General features: G+C 42.5%; 1 protein-coding gene across 1 annotated transcript in view; it reads left to right on the top strand.

The window, feature by feature from the left end:
* Positions 1-14,593, top strand: part of MCM9 (minichromosome maintenance 9 homologous recombination repair factor) — an 82,078-nt gene extending 67,485 nt beyond the window's left edge. Inside the window, exons 9-13 of the mRNA XM_082668853.1 lie at positions 3,446-3,648; positions 4,271-4,474; positions 5,581-5,663; positions 6,382-6,527; positions 11,829-14,593. Coding sequence (XP_082524979.1) covers positions 3,446-3,648; positions 4,271-4,474; positions 5,581-5,663; positions 6,382-6,527; positions 11,829-13,302 — 2,110 coding nt within the window. The 3' untranslated portion in view covers positions 13,303-14,593. The remainder of the gene's footprint in view (positions 1-3,445; positions 3,649-4,270; positions 4,475-5,580; positions 5,664-6,381; positions 6,528-11,828) is intronic.
* Positions 14,594-19,691: the final 5,098 nt, after the last annotated feature.

Genomic DNA, 19,691 nt, shown 5'->3' with positions numbered 1-19,691 from the left:
GTACCAGCAAAGAGAGAGAGAAGCGGGGAGGGTTGCACAGGAAGGCTTTTAGGAGCCTGACCTGGAAGTAGCATATGTTCTCCTACCCCCATTCCATTGGCAAGACTTGTTATTACAGCTCTCCTTAACTGGAAAGGAGGATGGGAAATTAAATCTTGCTCTGTCCCCAGGGAGAAAGGAAAACAAGGTTTGGTGAGCACAGAGCAGCCACTGCCACAGGCTAGAGCTAAATTTGGAGGTGCCAGCCTATAGGTAGTGATTAAACCCATGAGCAAAGATGGGGATCACCGGTAAAGATGTAATGAGAGTAATGGGGGACCATCACAAAAATAAGGGCACTATCGGGAGGGCCTGTCATGGTAAAAATAATTTATGTAACTTAACTTTACGATGTTTAGAAAAAGTACTCCCATGTATATAGGAAGTTTTAAACATGTGGATTAAAAATGGAAGAATAGCTTTTTCAGAAACTGGAATGTTTTCATTCCTTGAAGTTAATGCAGAAAACAAAATATATTAGCGTGATTATTTTATGACTGATGAAGCCTGTGAGTATAAAATGACTCTGAATTTTAGAAATACTGTACTAAGTAAAGATTAATTTTTGTTTATCACTTATTCAGTACATGTTTATTGAGCATCTAATATGTGACAGACAGTGTGAGCATTATAACAGTAAGTCACAGGCCCTCAAGGGGGATCAAATTAAGTAGGAAAAAAAATAAGGCAAGGAGGGCTTCCCCAGTGGCACAGTGGTTGAGAGTCCGCCTGCCAACGTAGGGGACACGGGTTCGTGCCCCGGTCCGGGAGGATCCCACATGCCGCGGAGCGGCTGGGCCCGTGAGCCATGGCTGCTGAGCCTGCGCGTCTGGAGCCTGTGCTCCGCAACGGGAGAGGCCACAACAGTGAGAGGCCCGTGTAACGCAAAAAAATAAAAAAGTAAGGCAAGTAATGAATACCTAAAACATGAGGCAGAATCTTCAAGACCACAGGAAGTATTTAAAATGTGACACCACCAGGGTGGCAGTCTGGAGATGAAAGAGCATTGGTTTTGGAGTTAAGCAGATCTGGGTTTGAATCACAGCTCTGTAGCTCTCCACGTAACCTTGGGGAAGTTATTAACAACTTGGGACTTCTAGTTTCCTTATTTCCAAGTTGATGATAATAATATCTACCTTTCAGGTTGTTGTGAAGATTAGGGGTAATATGTATACACAAAGCCTAACACAGTGCTTGGTATTACAAATATGGTAGTTATCTTCTTATTACTGAGGAAGGTAGAGCTCGTATTGGATTGGAAAAATGACCCTTACCTTCCACTAATTCATGAGTTCCTCATTCAGTAGTATTTAGCGAAGCTTTACTGTGCACACAGTACTTAGACTGTGTGAGTATCTTTGTTCGCTACAGCCCCATTCAGTTTGTAATGCAGTCATGTTCGTACACAGGTCTGCAGCCACCAGGTTTATATGCTGTCTTCCCCTTTCAAGTGATCGAGACCACTCTGTTCCTTCTGACGCCGTCCCCATCCTCCTCTTTGCTATTGGCAGCTGCCTGACTTACTACCCCACACAGTCTTCTCTTCTCCTGCCCACCGCTCTACCTTCATTGCTTGAATTTCCACAAGCTGCCCCTCAGGAAACCTGTTTTCTTCACATATAAATCTTCCTTAGCCCCCTTCCCTAAGCTTCTCCTTTCATTTTTTCCCAGTTACCTCAGGAATAACTCACCACCTTTTTTCTGTCTTGGCTTGCTCATTTTCCTTCTCACGTCATGGATATCGTTAAGAGTCTATGTCTTACACGTATCCAGGCATCTCCACAGAAGTCTCTCTTTGTGGACACTGACGCTGACGCCAGCTTCCGTTGCACACGTCCTGTCTGGCAGGCGCTGTGTTGAGCCTCCTTATCCTCCAGCAGTCCTATTGTAAACTAACTGAAGGCCGGGACCAGCTATACACCCTTCTCATTTCTCAGTACAGTCCTCTGCACACAGGAAATGGCTTGTAAATAGCTCTTGATCAGAGAAAGGAAGAACAATCAGTTTTACCTGTCAGAAAATAATTTTTGAGAAATTAATTCATATACAGTTGTATTTTGTTTCATTGCCAGTATTGCAGCAATATTCCTTTTTTATGATAAATGCAAACAGCCTCGCTTCAGTATTGGATTAAATGTGCTTTTTGTGGGATTAGTTAAGGACCATTTATTACATTGTTTTTATGGCAAACTTGAATCTGAGTTCTAAACAGCTGCCTTTACAAAGTCATTTTGGTGCATAAATGTTAAGATGTGGACTCTCTGTTCAAAATTTTTCCCTATCAATAATTTTTTTAAAAAGAGGATTTAGTTTTCAGTGAAAGTGCCTCGTTTGTCTTTCTCTTCTGTGTCTTCTTGTGCCATTTACCAAAAATAAAAATTCTCAAACTTTTTCAGTCTTCAGGCATGAGGTAATTGCTAGAGCCAACTGGAAATAGATCAGGGATTAACAGACATAGCACATGTTTGCCGATGTCCCAGGGTTTTGACTGCTGAGAGGCAGACATGCCGCTGTAACTGAAAACAGTCATCACTGGAGAGCATACAACTTTACAGAGAAAGAATGCTGTACTCGTTGTTGTCAGTGAATGTGCCGTATTATTTTGAGGGCTTGCCCATCATAAACAAGTTTAAAAACAACATCTAAGTTATGTCACCTCCGTATCTATCCTGTCACTGCTCTGTTGAAGACTTGAGTGCCTCTTCCTGGGCCACTGCCCTTGTCTCTCCCATGTGTCCCGTCCGTGGTCCTTCCCCATCTGACCAGCCCTCCTCCGCAGCCTTCCCTTCACTGTTGCTCCTCAAAAACACTACGCTGATCAACCTTTCTTTTTCCTGATTTCTTCTTCTTTTATCCCTCCCTCCCTCCCTCCCTTTCCCTTCATCCTGTTTCTTTCACTTTTAGAAAACCGAAACAAAGTAGGTAAACGCACAGAACAAGTCCAGATTTCAGGAAAGGCCCAGTTCAAAAACTACTTCGTAATGTTTCTCTGAGTGTCTCTTCCATCCACATAGATGAATACACATCATCTTTATTTCCCCTGGGAAATTTATGTTTCTAGAACTTACCATATTCTGCCTTGTCTTACCATTATAGCTAGTGGACTGCAAGCTCCCTAAGAGCAGTATGCATGTGTGGTTTAACTTTGTACACCTCTTAACACCCCTTAGCAGAGGGGTCTGCTCATACTCAGGGCATAAGAAGTGTTTGTTAAATACTTACTTCTCTTCAAGATAGGCTAGTGTAAATGTCCTTCATTTGAACTTGGTGTTTGTATCATTCACATTCTCTTTCACATGAGTGTAGATTTTCAAGGGGCAAGAGCAGTCCCTTTCTATTAACAAGTTTAATCTTGCTTTTCATTTGAATCCCAACAGTCAGTGAATTGTACCTTCTCTTTTGGTAGCCTCGTGTGCAAGCTGAACACAAGGACCACCATCCTCGCAGCAACCAACCCCAAAGGCCAGTACGACCCCCATGAGTCTGTGTCAGTGAACATTGCCCTTGGCAGCCCACTCTTAAGTCGATTCGACCTGATCCTGGTTTTGCTTGATACCAAGAATGAAGACTGGGATCGTATAATTTCTGCCTTTATCTTAGAAAACAAAGGTACGTGGAGACGAACAAATCATTCAAATTGACAAAAAGTAGACGTAACAAATGAAATTTTCCTTGAAGAAAATTAAATAAATACCCAAGGTACCGTAACTAATGGGCAGTAGAGAGAGGCTTAGATAGAAAGCAGTGAGAAGAGTCAGTTAGTGAGCCCAGAATAACAAACGGAAGGAAAAGGGTCTTTCTCTGCTTGCCATTGATGAGATTAAAGTTGGTAAATGTGTCCTTTGTGGTGAAAGGGGGCAACCTTATGATATATAATTACCACGTGGTTCACCTCTTGCACCCAAAAAAATGGACTGAGTTTATGAAACAGAATTCTAAATGTGGGACTTCTGTCAAAAACTTAGATTTACCAAGTACTATTTATTTCTGTATATGGCAGAACAGAATTATTCTGAATAATTTAAACCTCTGTAGGAAGCTTACCTTTATTAAGCTTAGCGCCTAAGACTGTTTATTATAGAACTATATGCAAAGACACGTCTAGATTTCAATGGCCACAAAACCTGAAGGTCATCTTTTTAAAAATGAGTACAAGAACTTTAGCAAAACCCTTAATATGAGATGTTTGCCTGTTCTTAGAAATTACTGACCCAATACGTGATATATACAGGTTATCCAAGCAAATCAGAGAAGCTCTGGAGCATGGAAAAGATGAAAACCTATTTCTGCCTCATTAGGAATCTGCAGCCCACACTGTCTGATGAGGGTAATCAAGTTCTCCTCCGGTACTACCAGATGCAGAGGCAGAGCGATTCCCGGAACGCTGCCCGGACAACCATCCGCCTGCTGGAAAGCTTGATACGATTAGCAGAAGGTTTATTTCCTTCAGCAGATAATACTTTTATCGGGTGTCCAGTGTGAGCAAGGCATGGGGCTTGGCACCGTGAATTCAGAGATGAGTGAGGATGACCTCTGAGGTGCTTGCTCATAGTTGCTTAAAAAGTAAAAACTCGGAGCTATGAAACCACTCTTCTGGGGACGGATTATAGATGTTGAGTGGAACGAAGCGTCGTTCAGAAAGAGGAATCTCTGTGACATCTCAGAACCTCCCATAACTTAAGACATCATTCATGTAGAAGGTCTCATTTACGGATGTTTGTTTCTCGATGGCTTCTGTTAGCACTTGGGGTGGAATACTCCCTTACTGGGAAATATTTCCTATATAGCACCCTGGGTTATTTCTTACCAGTTGCCACTCACAGCCCACCACTAGCACAATAATGCTGAATTAACAGTACCATGCTCTATCCCATCCCTAAGGTATGAGACTTACATGCATACTTGCAGCTAATATGCGTCTCCAGACGTTTTCTTTTTTTTCTAATACTGGCTTTTACATTTAGCCTTTATTAAACAATCCTAAATTTTTTTCACATGAGCTGACTGTATCATATGATGATATAATATATGCTTACCAAAAAGTTCTATAAAACAAAAGTGCCTCCCTCACTTTTTCAAGGATTTATAACGAATATTAAGGCAAGAAATACCCAAGATTCAGGCTTGCAAATTTGGCAGTTTTGAAAAGCTCACAGATAAAGAGATGTATCAGAGATGAGAAATGAATATTAATTTTAATTTTGTATGATTTATAATAGATTAGAAAGTAAGGATTAAAAGTCACTGAATATTAAATATATGCCGCATAGCACCTTTCTTTGCTGGAGCCCAGAGTACCTTTTCATGTAAATACACAGAACTGCCATGGGCTGTGCAGAAGGATTAGGCCCATTATTAGAGAAACAACCTTAAAGCTAGTTGAAGTTAGACTTACGTGCTTGCTCTAGTAAAATGTATTTGTTATTAGTAGCTCATTTATAAAATACAGTTTTGGAATGGGGGGATCCAGGAGAGTATTACATTTATCACCTCAAAAATTCATAAAAATAATTCTTCATAATTTCAAATGCAACTTATTAGCTCATGCTCGCCTGATGTTCCGTGACACAGTGACTCTGGAAGATGCTATTACAGTGGTGTCGGTAATGGAGTCCTCCATGCAGGTAAGGATATTTTGTACCTAATGTTTTGTTTTGTTTTGTTTTGTTTTTCCGGTACCCGGGCCTCTCACTGTTGTGGCCTCTCCCGTTGCGGAGCACAGGCTCCGGACGCGCAGGCTCAGCGGCCATGGCTCACGGGCCCAGCCGCTCCGCGGCACGTGGGATCTTCCCAGACCGGGGCACGAACCCGTGTCCCCTGCATCGGCAGGTGGACTCTCAACCACTGCGCCACCAGGGAAGCCCTGTACCTAATGTTTGAACCCTAGTTACAAGCATTGTTTCAAAGAGACAATTTATAGCCTATCAGGAGTTATAAAAATGATCATATTCTAGACCTAGTAATTCCTGGAAATATATCCAAAGGAAACTATTTAAAAGAAGGGGCAAAAATTGTCATAGAAACAGTCTCTGCATCAGTAGCATTGCTTTACCCACTGGTATAAAGCAGTGGGTCTCAATCCTTTTTCTCCTCAACACGCCTGGGAGATGCTTATGGTCCCACTAGAGACAGTGTGGCTTCTCAGAGCAATGCATGCCACCAGGAATTGAGGGCGAGGACCACTGAAATTTGAAAAAGGCTCCCAGGTGATTCTGATACTGTGATGGGGGTGTAGAGGGCTGGTCTCAGCCATCTGGGATCAGTGGCCTCTTGTGTGTACTTCCTGTCTGCAGGCTAGCCTGGTGACTCTCCCTGGCATTTCCCATTTTCTCACCCTTTCAGGGAGGTGCTCTGCTGGGAGGTGTGAATGCACTCCACACATCCTTTCCTGATAACCCTCTGGAGCAGTACCAGAAGCAGTGTGAACTTATTCTGGAAAAGCTGGAGCTGCACAGCCTCTTAAGGGAAGAGCTAAGAAGACTTGAAAGGTGAGAAAAGAAAACCAAGAAAAGCATGTGATGGAAAATGCTTGTTTGGCATTTAGTGAAATGGAAGAAGTATCAAGTAAGTGGAAAATCTGTCTGTACTCTCAGTAGGGGATTTCAGTTATCTAGTACTGTATAATCTACTACCTCAAAGCTCAGCAGCTTAAAAACAAGACAAAACAAACAAAAAAAAACACCACAACTTTTTAGTGCTCACTTTTCTGGGAGTCAGAAATTCAGGAGCGCTCAGTGGGGATGGCTTATCTCCATTCCACATAGTGCCAGCTGGGGTCACTCACACACCTGCATTTATTTAGCTGGGAGCTCAATTGGAATTGGAACATCCAAGATACCTTCCATGATGTGTGGTGCCTTCGCAGGGGTGGCTTAAATGGCCGGGGGCTAGCTGGGCTCTGTCTACGGTAAGGTAGTAAGAATTCTGAGGTGGTAGCTTAGGACTCAAGTAGCTTAGCAAAAGTGGAAGCTGCAGGCCTCTTATGGGCTGGGCCGGAGCTGACTCAGCATCACTTCTACCACATTTTGTAGTTCAGAGCAAGTCACAGGGTCAACCCACATGCAAGGTAAAGGGAAATGGACACCACCTCTCGATGGGAGAAGTGGCATAGACATATAGGAAAGAGGGAATTGAGGGCTGCCTCTTTGGAGACCACCTTCCACAGCTGCATTTCCTCGGCTTACTGGTTTGGTGAGCCTCGTGGAGAACACTGACTGGTCCTTTACTATATGTAATAAACTGGGTCCTGACTATATGAGAAGCACCAAGGTGTGCCACCTACAGTTTACACCCAACATGACACACAGTTTCCATCAAGAAACCTTGGTGAATGGGCTGTATCCTGTTTACTGCCACTTTGCCTTCTTCTCTTTCTTTGGCTCAGTATAAGAAGTAGAGCAGTGCTATTCGGAGAGGTGGCTGGGACTGCTGTTGAGGAAGAGGAAGTTGGCCTCTAAGGGAGTGACCTATCCCATCCTGGGCCAGACCCAGACACAAAATATTTTATAACTTGGCTGTATCGTTTTTCATCACCGGGAGAGGACATGTGCAATGGCCTTTACATAAAGAATCTTAGTGCTTATTAATATTTTAACTCTTTTCTTACTGTTTGTAAAGCTTTCTTCAAAGCATAATAAATATTTGATCATTAGTCATTATGTATCTCTGGTAGAAGAAAATCGCAGGTAGAGACCCAGACTGCTTTCAGGCCAGCCTGTGCTGGCACACTGGGAAGGTTACAGAAGTAGAAGTGGAAGTACTGACTCTCACCCAGGAAAGGCCTTCCTGGTCCATTAGCAGCAGCACTGACTTTCCCTTCAGCATCACGATTTCCTTCCCTACATGCCCCAATCCATGACTTTTAAAAATTTACAATTTAACAGTCAGACTAAAAAAAACTCCCCAGTGAGAATGAGGTATTTTATGTTAAAGAAGGAACTGTTATTCTTTTTTTTTTATAAATTTATTTTTTGGCTGCATTGGGTCTTCGTTGCTGCGTGCAGGCTTTTCTCTGGTTGCGGCGCGCAGGGGCTACTCTTCGTTGTGGTGCTCAGGCTTCTCATCACGGTGGCTGCTCTGGTTGCGGAGCATGGGCTCTAGGCACATGGGCTTCAGTAGTTGTGGCACGCGGGCTCAGTAGTTGTGGCTCTCGGGCTCTAGAGCGCAGGCTCAGTAGTTGTGGTGCACGGGCATAGTTGCTCCACGGCATGTGAGATGTTCCCAGACCAGGGCTCGAACCCGTGTCCCTTGCACTGGCAGGCGGATTCTTAACCACCATGCCACCAGGGAAGTCCCGACATTTATTTTAAATATTCTGTTTTAGTATCAGGACTCAGCATAGTGCCTCACATGGAATACTGAATAAATGACTGATTTTATGGCCTTATTCACACTGGGATTTTGCCACCAGGGAAGACCATGAAGGAACTGTTTTTCATCCTACAGGGGAACAACTCAGGAATGACAACAGCAATGTTTCAAAACTCCCCTTTCTAGTGACTTGTTAAAATGTGGACATGTGGGAAGGAATGTGTCACACACATTACCTAAAGAATTTTTGCCTGAACTTTCATGTTTGCATGCTCCCTAAATACATGAGCTTCTAAAAAGCCTGACTTTGAGTCTGTGCCTGTGAAGCAAGAGTGAGGAATGGCAAGTGTGTCCATCGGGCCTCTTCCTTGTTCGTGTGAGTGGGTTAATGACTGACCTGAATCTGGTTACGGGTGTTGATCTCAAAGCTGGGGGCTGGTGAATGGAGGGCATGTGGGAGCAGAGCAGCTGCACAGCAAGAATTTGGGGAGCACACTGAGATTATTGACTGTTTAAGTAAAACCTTGAGAATTCTTTTCCTGGCATTTCTCTCCTATTTGCTCACTCTCTTCATCCAGCAGTGTTCTTGTTCTGTTTATAAAACCTCAGCACAGCCTTTTGGGGAAGTATGGGGACTGGTTTTGTCCCACTAATACCCAGGTGCCAGCCTGCAGTAAACTTGCACTTTGTCTAAAATCAGACTCTTTTTTTTTTTTTTGGTCTCCTGGCTTTTTCACGATAAAAGCTCTTCCTCTGGTTCTTTTATAGTTTGATGTAGCTGATCCTTTTCAGGCCTGTCCTGGGTTTGGCTTTGCTTTTGGAAAGGCTGCTCATTTTGAGTGGCCAGAACCTGGTCATTTTGACTACCCTAAGCTGACATGCTGGATTCAGGAAAGAAGGAATGTGAGGCTCAGAACCTGTGTTGTGTGATAGAAAAATAGCAATTGGACTTACCAAATTCAAGATGACCCTCCTGGAGGGAAAGAAGGGAAACAAAAAAAGAGTAGGTGATGGTCTAAAAAACAGACCTTAAAGTGGCCTTTAAAATGTTTTTTTTCTTCTGGTATTTCTCTGTAATGCAAGGGCATGTTCTGGAGCTGATCCTCACAGCAGCAAAGCCAGGTGCTCCGCAAAGGAGCCTCCAAGACACACTCTAAAGCCAAGCTTAGCAAGAGGGAAAACCCCCAGTAGCACGTGGGTTTATCCCTTTGGGAAAGAGTTTTCTATTTCTTAAGGAGAGCACATGTTAATAATAAAGCTGTTTGTATTTTTATCACTTTTCTTTGGGAAAATGCTTTACTAGTGACAGCCAGCCTCAAATGGTGGCTGTTCTACCCACCTCAAAACGACCGAGCAATCCCACTCCTGGGCATATACCCTGAGAAAACCATAATTCAAAGAGTCATGTACCACAATGTTCATTGAAGCTCTATTTACAATAGCCAGGACATGGAAGCAACCTAAGTGTCCATCGACAGATGAATGGATAAAGAAGGTGTGGCACATGTATACAATGGAATATTACTCAGCCATAAAGAGAAACGAAATTAAGTTATCTGTAGTGAGGTGGATGGACCTAGAGTCTGTCGTACAGAGTGAATTAAGTCAGAAAGAGAAAAACAAATACAGTATGCTAACACATATGTATGGAATCTTAAAAAAAAAAAATGGTTATGAAGAACCTAGGGCCAGGACAGGAATAAAGACACAGACGTAGAGAATGGGCTTGAGGACACGGGGAAGGGGAAGGGTAAGCTGGGAAGAAGTGAGAGAGTGGCATGGACATACATACACTACCAAGTGTAAAATAGATAGCTAGTGGGAAGCAGCCGCATAGCACAGGGAGATCAGCTCGGTGCTTTGTGACCACCTAGAGGGGTGGGATAGGGAGGGTGGGAGGGAGATGCAAGAGGGAGGGGATATGGGGGTATATGTATATGTATAGCTGATTCACTTTGTTATAAAGCAGAAACTAACACCATTGTAAAGCAATTATACTCCAATAAAGATGTTTCAAAAACAAAAACAGTGTGTAAAGATGTCTTAGGAGGTATAGTAAAATGCAGAATTTAAACAGTGGAGAAATTAATTTCACACATCAGAATCAGACTAAGATAGTAGGGCTAAATTATTCTACCCTTAAAATTCCCATAAATTTTTAAAGTTATGGAGCGTTAACAATTACGAGTATCCCTGACCTCAATTTGATACTGAAAGTATACTAGATAGTAGTAATTTTGAAAGCTATTTGGGTTTTTTTTTGTTTTGCCTTTGTCTGGCTGTGACTACAGTGAACCTAGGTTTTCCTGTATTGATATTCCCAACTCTACCAGTGACTATAGTCCAAAATAATTTTCGGGTATTTTTTTCCCCAATTGTAAGCAATAATGCACATTCTTCACAGAGTATTTTGAAAGTATCAATAATAAATTAATAATGAAAAAATCAGACATAATCTTATTTCCCAGAGAGAGCTATCATTATTAACATGTTAATGTATTTAAATATATTTAAGTTTAAAATCCATTTAATTTGAACATATTTTCTTCTGTTTCTTTTTCTATGATTACCCATGACCTTTAGAATAATTTACTCATCTGCTTTTTGGTGTAGTTTCTGTTTGGATTTAGTGCATGGAAGCAGTCATATTGCCCCTTATACTGAGGAGGCATTTCTAGGTTGTTAGGAGGGGCTTTCTAAGGGACAGGCTTTTGAGAAGCTACAATCCCTGTTAGAAATTGGTCCTCTGGCATTATTCCAGTTTAAAACGAATATCACAAGATGAGCTCCGCCTTCTGGGCAGGTCAGTAGGTTTCAACTCTGTATCAGTCTAATGGAGAGTGGCTGCCCAGAACACATGCTGAAACGTGGCTGGGCTAGGCAGGGAAGAGGTCACAGCTGCCTGGAGGAGGTCTACCATGCAGGTGGCTGGCAGAGGGCCGGGGGCCACAGCGTGGAGGAGTCACAGTCTGTTTACTCCTGAGGAAGGTGATTTTTCAGATGCACGAAAATTCAGTACCTCAGTTAAGTCAAGAGATGTGAGGAGCTCGTAAACTATAGTCTTTCACTTTGGTTCAGATCTGAGGACTGGCTACCAAACAACTCGAGCCACTTCTCTTGGTCCATAATCAGCGACTCTGCACATAGCCACCAGTCTGTCTTGTAGGAGAACATTTAACACGAGAGAGAAGACTGAGCATTCTAAAATGAATGAAATGGACTTTCAGAGAGATCTGAAAATATGTACACAAACCTGCTACCTCATTTTCTTTATTTTACTACCGTTTTAGGTCAAATTAGAATGATTATCAGAACACTTGAATTCTGTCCTGATGAAAGTATAATTTCCTACTGCTGCTCTAAGGGACTGTATGTGGTATTAACCCGGAATTATATTGGACTTAAACCCTCAGATGGCATCTCAGAGAATAAAGAAATGAAAAGATTAAAGCAGTACACGTTTTCCTTATCTTCTACAGGTTACAGAATCAGAGTGTGTGTCAACGCCGGCCACGGGCAATGGAAGCAGAGACGACTTCAGGGTCCCTGAGAGATGTTCCAGGGGAAGAATCAAAGCTCAGCCCATCAGCTCAGCAGGAAGTGAACTGCAGCACACATCTGTCCTCTACCGGAGGCAGGCCTGGGGGAAGCCCACTTCTCAGTCCCCCATCCCATCTGGAGCCCGATAGACTGACAAGTAGAAGGCATTCAGCTGAGCACAAAAATAGCCAAGATGACAGTTTGGACCAGTTTGACTCCATAGCAACTCATCCGATGGAACCTAAAAACACCGTTCCTGTGTCTCCTAGACCCAAAACAAGTGGGGGGGAGATGACTTTGAAAATCTCCAACAACAAATCTCAGGGTAAGGAAAAAAGGGAGCCAGGCCAAAGGAGCAAATTGGAAACTGGACCGCTTCCAACACCAGAAGAGACAGAAGCTCCATTGAGGCCAGACAGCCTTGAGGGTGAAAAGGCAAAAAAGGCAGCAGTGGTTTCTGAAGCAGCAGTATCTGCTGATGAGCCAGACCCAGTACTGACTCATCACGTCCCCAGGAAACTGCACAAGCTGCGCAAGGAGAGGGCCCAGGGGTGGTGCAGGAATCCCGCCAGGCCGCCCTCGCAGCCCACAAGCTCTCCTCATCCTCGGCCCACTCCTGTACAGAGCCCAGAGAGAGTGCTTGGAACTCCCAAAAGAAAGAGACAGAAATCCCTTGCTCGGGTGCAAGAGCCGCACCTTGAAAGTGTTGAGAGTCCGGGTCCCCCTGTGGCCAAACTAGCAAAGTTTACTTTCAAAAAGAAGTCAAAACTGATCCACTCTCCTGAAGATTGCAGCCCTGTGTCTCCTGGCACAAGTGAAACAGCAGTTCAGAGTCCTGAAATTCCCCAACGTAGAGCAAGAGGAAAAGCAGCTCTGCCTGGGAAGGGTCCAGACAAGCTGGCCTCTACCTCAGAAGTCAGAAGCCCAGCTCAGCTGCAAGATAAGACAAAGGAGGTGTCACGGCAGCCACCGGACAGAGACAGACCGAGAGAGAAGAGGGAACGTGCCCCTGCAAAGGGAGCTGTCCAGCCTGACTTAGAGCTTGGGAGCAACACTGGGCGTTTGCATCTTGCTTCTGAAAGAGACAGAAAGGAAGAGGTTTCGTGCCATAGTAAAAGTGGCAAGGTTCATGCTTGCACATTAGCGAGATTGGGAAACTTCTCCTTTACTTCCCCCTCTGAATCCAAATCAGAATCCCCTCCTCCTCCTGAAAGTAAGAACCTGGGTGAGGGAGGCCCCAGCCCTCTTCTTGTGACCGCAGCTACAGTGCTTGGCAGGAAAAGGAAAACTTTTCAGCTGGGGGGATCCACCGAGAGACTGAGTCTTTCCAAAACATCTCTCTTCACTTTACCGGAACTAGATGATGAACCATTAGACTTTGATTGGGATGAAGAAATAAGAAAAAAGCCATAATCATGAAAAGCTTTCTGGTCAGGTTTCACCCTCATCCACTCAAGCCCGCACCTTCAGGATATCAACATGGTGTTTATGGATATATAGAAGTATTGACCATATTGGGCGCCATTCTGAACACCAGCCCCCCCCCCATCAGGTTTTATAAATTCAGGTTTATCTTCATGATTTGAAAAGGTGTATAATCAATGAAGGTCAGTGTGATACCAGTACTTGAATCTAATTGAATCTAATTAATTAACAATTGTGCTTGATTTTGCAAACAGAGTACTTATATTCCCAAAGATGTTTCTGTTCGTTTTGTTTGGGTTTGGTTTTATTTTTTTAGGGGGTAGGTTTTCCTGCGATCCCTTCATTCACTCAGGAGCAAATGCCAGGAAGGTAACACTCACAACGCTGACAAGTCAGATGAACTCTTTTTCTGTTTGTTTGTTTTTTTCCTTTGTTGTTTTTTTTTTTCACCCAAGATGTGCTGAGTGTGGTAAATATTTATTATGATTTGCCAAAATCATGTGATTTTTAATAATTTTTTTGTACTTATTCTCATGTGTCAGATTAAATATGACTGAAGCTTTTGTTTCTTTGAGAGGTCTTCTCACAGTTCCGTGATAGTCATAGAGATCTGGCCACTGGTCAGATAGTAGCTTTCTTGGGGTATTGACCTTTTGAGTCTTCCTTTCTTTCTTGAGCCAACAGTTCGTGCTTCAGATTCTTTTTTATGTCTTGGGGACTTACCTTCAATACAATTTAAATCCTACAGTTGGAAGAAGAGAGTGTGCAGTAGTCTCAGTCATATATCATGGCATCCATCCAAGTGGTTAACATGGAAACATGATTCCTACTAAGTTATGATTCATTTGTCTTTAAAACCAAGCAATAACTGTGTTTGGTAGGAAAAGACCACTCAAGCTTTGTCCTTCTTAAATGCTTTTAGAGTAACTTTTTCTTTTAGATTCTAGCAAGGGTTGTTAGGATTTCATAATTATAGACGTTCTCTTCTGAAGTTTGAACTTGGAAAATGATAATAGAATCTTTCATTGTCTGAGGGACTTTAGACTTGAGGAATACTGAAAACTATATGTACTTTGTCTAATGATCACTTCATTAAATTCATACAGAAAAAAAATTAGGAATCTAATTTTTCTTGAGCATTTAAACATTAATTCCAAAATTGACTAATTAAATTTTCTGAAAAATTTTAAACTATGAGTACAAATTTAGTATGGATGAGTCTTGAAATCCTCCAACACCTTAAGCAGCTGATGAACAACATACATAAGCAGTGATTATAAGTTATTATTGCACATTCACATAAACCTGTCCTAAAACTTCAAGGCTATGGTTTAGGTAATTTCTTCATTATTTCTGTACTTTACTAACTTCCCAGTGTAGTATGATTCTTAATGTGATATAGTCCTAATTTTTAAGTATTAGTACTTCCCTGAGTTTTAGCGTTCTTACGAGAACTAAAGGAAAAGCAAAGCCTCTGGGTTGTTGACTGGTGATTCTTGGCCTGGATATGGTCTGATTGTGAAGACTAGGGTATTTCAAACTTGAGCCACAGTGTCGAGCTGACTTTTTTTATGGTAAACTTTTAAGTTCCTTTCTTATAAATTATTGTCTTTGAAACTTGGTATCTTTTGCAGTAGTGATGTATGAAGCTGGGCATGGCTGATAATTCCTAACCTATTGATTTGCCATTAGGGTATTTTGATCTGTTCTGTTTTTTATCATTTAATATGGTTGTATTCTAGAGCTTTCATTTCAATCTTGATTGTAGAGCACTTAGTTTCATGTAGTTAACTTGTCTCTTCAGGACACTGAGTAATTCACATTTTAAAATACAATGTTGAATTGTCCGTCTTCCTTAGTTACTGTATATGACCGTCTATGCCATCTTCTACCTGGTGTTATCTCACCATATGTCCTATTATTTGTGTTAATAAATCCACCCTACTTTTTTTAGTGCCTTCTTCTGCCAGGATCATTTGGTCAAGTTACAAGTTCCATGTGTTTATTCTTCAGTGCTTACCCAGAGAGCAATGACTATATATGTAAATATTATAAACAGACATAATTATTAGAAGAAATAAACTACTCAATATGACTGCTCCCCTACTTATTAAAAAAAATAAACTTCTGTCACAGCTTAGTTTCGTGTTATGACCACCTCTGTACTTGTTTTTGATGTGCAAATTCTTACAACTCAGTCAATGGGAAGTCCCTTTATGTTCACACCAATGTCCTTTTAAGACTCTGACTTTCCCAAAAGCACCCAAGCTATCTGAAAACAACAGCATGTTCCAGACTCATTTTATTTTTTTTCCCAACTCAAGTCATAGAATCCACTACCCCTAAGGCACTTTATTCCTTTAGTGACAAACGGTATTAAAGGCCGAACACAGGGCTTTGGGGATGCATGGGGAAGTCAGTACTGCCACTACTGTGGGGTCCCTTAGTTTCAGAGCCGAAAATGTTTAATGTCCTGAGGTCACGTTTTATCCTGCTGTGTCCTACTTTTTTATATACTGTGTGATTTCACAACCACTAAGACTTTCTCTTATATGGTATTTAATGTGTGTACCAAGGAAAAACACATGTCTCAGGGGAAATATGTACAGTCTCAAAAATCATATTTTTAGTCAATAAAGGAAAGTATAAAAATAACCTTTAATTCTGAATCAACATGTCAGGATATAGCTTTTTCAGGCCAGTGGACTCCTTGAAAACATTTTAATAATGTAAAATTATATAAACACAATAAAAGCTGTACCTAATTTTCTCTGTGAGAGGACCAAACCAGGATCTTAATTCTATCATAACTACATAAAAGAGTTGAGTTTTCTGACATTGTTAAAGATACACTTTTCAGTGTATATGTGGTATTCTAAAATTTATAATAGGGATTTTATTATTTTAATTTTTAGTGTTTCTTAGAAATACAGACAAAACAAGCATGTTATTCTGATATCTTTAACTCTTTGGCTTAACTCAGCCAAACTGTAAACTTTTTTTGAAGGTATACCAAAACTATAATAATAGAGATCTATTCTTGATTGACAGGTTTTAATTCTTGCAGACCTACGTATTCTTTATGTGTGTATTGTATTTGATTTCTGTGCCTTCCCCTAGTGCTAAATCTGCCTAGCTGGTGGAATTACTGGAAGAACAGTTCTAGAGAAAATCTTAGGTCAGCCACAAGGAAGATCCCTAGAGCTCACTTTCAGCCAATCCACAACACTTGGGTGTTCAGAACCTACCTACCCTGATGAAGGTCTAAGTCTAGGGACTACCTGGGACCAGGTTAACCTTTCAGATGCAGCTTATCAGACACCCTAGTTCCAAATCTGACAAACTCAAAATGTGGAAGGCGAGGCCAGTGTGTATTCCTCAGTGTTCAGAATAACATTTTCCATGTCTGCTTTCCATATTGTTAACATTCAGGAAAAGTAAAAGAAGGCTCCTGGCTCACATTAGTACTCTCTCCAGTAGAGGTTTTGCTGTCTATGACCCATCTTGCAAGTGGTGAAGCAGCCCTCCACCCCAGGTGTACGGGGGAGCATTAACCACACTCATTCCCTTCACTGCCACTCAGAGGACACACACAGGAAACTGTGGTAACTCTTCTGTTGTTCTTATATCAGTTCCACCGTCTTCCCTCTTAAAGGCTTAAAAATGCATCTGAAAGTAATACTTGTAAACATGAACTTGACAGAAATGTTAACTTAAACTCAAGTAAACTGTTCATGTGTCTACGTAAATACTCTGATGCAAGATATAGAACAAGGGAAATAGGATATGCACGCTGGGCCTGATCTCACTAAGGAGTAGGGCGTAAGTTATTTATCTTGTGAGTGTAAATGGTTTTTAGGCCGCTCTTCTTTATGTTTCGTTGGAACCTTAAGCCTTGGCTGAATCGAACCACCAGAAAGCAAGTATTTGCGTCGGGCACACTTCGATGTGGGGACAGAGTTGGTTTAATTTAGGGCTTCCGTAAAACCAGTGTTGAAAGACTGCTTAATATTTCAGATCTTACTTTTTCAGTGCCTACTGATACATCAAGGAGATTGGTAGCACAGCAAAATTGGGAATCGGGCGAATTGGGTTCCAGGACTGAATGATCACTGAGCAGCAGTTATCTTACTTGATTTGGTGTGGCTGACTCCTGTCCCCTCCCTGGAATCCTTTGTCACTTGGCCTCCAGGACATCACATGCCTGTGGTTTTCCTTACTAACCTCTTCTGGTCTCAGCTTTTCTTCTCCTTACCTAGTTTCTCCTTCTCTCCCAGACCTTTAGTGTTCTCATTGAGTCTTAGGACTCCCCAAACCTATTGGTCAGCTGATGATTCCTTTCCTGAACTCCAGACTCCTCTATCCAACTCCTAGTCAATATACCTCCACCTCAACATATTTCAAATAATACTCCTGATCTTGTCCCCATCAAATGTGTTCATTTCCCAGATTTATCCATCTTGGGAAATTAGAGACTCCAACCTTCCAATTGCTTAGGCCAAAAACTTGAGTCATCCTTGACCATTTACTTTCTCTTGTACCTCACACCCCATCTGTTAGCAAATCCTGTGCAATCTCTATTGAAAATATATCTAGGGACTTTCCTGGTGGCGCAGTGGTTAACAGGGGACACGGGTTCGAGCTCTGGTCTGGGAACATCTCACATGCCGTGGAGCACCTAAGCCCATGCGTCACAACTACTGAGCCTGCGCTCTAGAGCCCGCAAGCCACAACTCCTGAGCCTGTGTGCAACAACTGCTGAAACCCTCACACCTAGAGCCAGTGCTCCACAACAAGAGAAGCCACCACAATGAGAAGCCCGCGCACTGCAAGGAAGAGCAGCCCCCACTCACTGCAACTAGAGAAAGCCCGCGTGCGGCAACAAAGACCCAACGCAGCCAAAAATAAATAAATTATTATTTTTTTTTTAAATGGTCCACATCAAAAAAAAATCTTTAAAAAGAAAAATATATATATATCCAGAATCTGTACACTTCTCACCACATTTGCTGCCCTCACACCAGTCCAAGCCACCATACTCTCTCACTGTGCTTCCCTACAGGCTATTCTCAGCACAGTAATCAGAGTGAACCTGTCAGGTAATACTACTTCTTACCTCAAACCCTCCAGCAGCTCTCATCTCATCCTGGGTAAAAGCCAAAGTCCATATAATATTGATCTCTAAGGCCCTGCACATTTGGCCACGTGCTACCTTTTTGACATCAAACACTAACCATGCTGGTTCCTATAATTCTCCAGACATGAAGCAGCCCCAGGGCTTTTTCACTTGCTCTTCTGTCTGTGGAGTGCTTTTTCTCTGAAGGTAATCCCTCCTCACTTCCTTCAGGATTTTGCTCAAATGTCACTTCAATGAAGACTACCTACCTTCAAAATTGCAAAACGTTCTTCCCCTTCCTTAATTTTTCTGTAGCATTCTTATCCTCTGACATACTATAACATTTACTCATTTAGTTCATTGTCTGTCACAGGTGCTAACCAAGGGTGAGGGAAATCTAGAATGGATGGTAGAGGAGAGAGACCCTGAGTATCAGTTGCTGCCTCCAGATCAGCTGCTGTGGGCAGGGGGGGGGGGGCTGAGGGGTAGGCGCGCGGCCGGGGCTTATACCACATCTGGCACAACAGCTGCCGTTGGCGCTACAGGTTACTGGAGCTTGGGGTACTCTGCTGACGTTTTCCCCGATCTAGTTCTTGTAGAGGCCAGACTGATGAATTAAATGGAAATCGATGGGGATCACCACTCTGCTTCCTTTAGGTCTTTAAGGGTGGCGCTACTTTCTGCTGTTTGCCTTGGGATGTGTGTAATTTGCAGTCTCGCTCAGAGGGGGAGTAGAGGGGGAGCTTCAGAGGCCCCCACTTGTCCTTTCCCACGTTCATTCACAGGCTAAGGAACCAGTGTGGATATGTGAGTGTTCTGGCGACTTCCCAGTATTATCTATGTCCGCCTACTCTGAAGTAGACCTGGGTCCATCTATTACCTGGCCCACACACACATTTTTTCTACCGGGGGAACGTGTTTGTATCATACTGGGTATCATTTTTCAACTCAGACCTTGTGTCCAATGGTTCTCAAAGTATTAAGTATTGGGCTATTTCCTTTCCCCAGGGTATAGTTACCCAGGTAAATACCTGCCAGTCCCTTTGTAGAAGGACTGGGGTAATCACTGTCATATAGTCTTGCCAAGGTGTTGCAGGGTACTTCTACCTAAGGACCTGACCTTTGCTTCAGTCAATGGGCTCCAAGTCCAAAACTTGATCCAGGTCCAGAAGCTGGTCAGAGAATTCTGACTTTCTTGGCACAGCTGCCCTCAGCCTCTTCCAGATCCTTCCTCGTGACCAGTGCATCTGGAGTGCCTGGA

This window comes from Grampus griseus (genome assembly GCF_964374135.1).
Source record: "Grampus griseus genome assembly, chromosome: 13".
NCBI lineage: Eukaryota > Metazoa > Chordata > Mammalia > Artiodactyla > Delphinidae > Grampus > Grampus griseus.
This window is presented reverse-complemented; position numbering and strand designations above follow the sequence as displayed.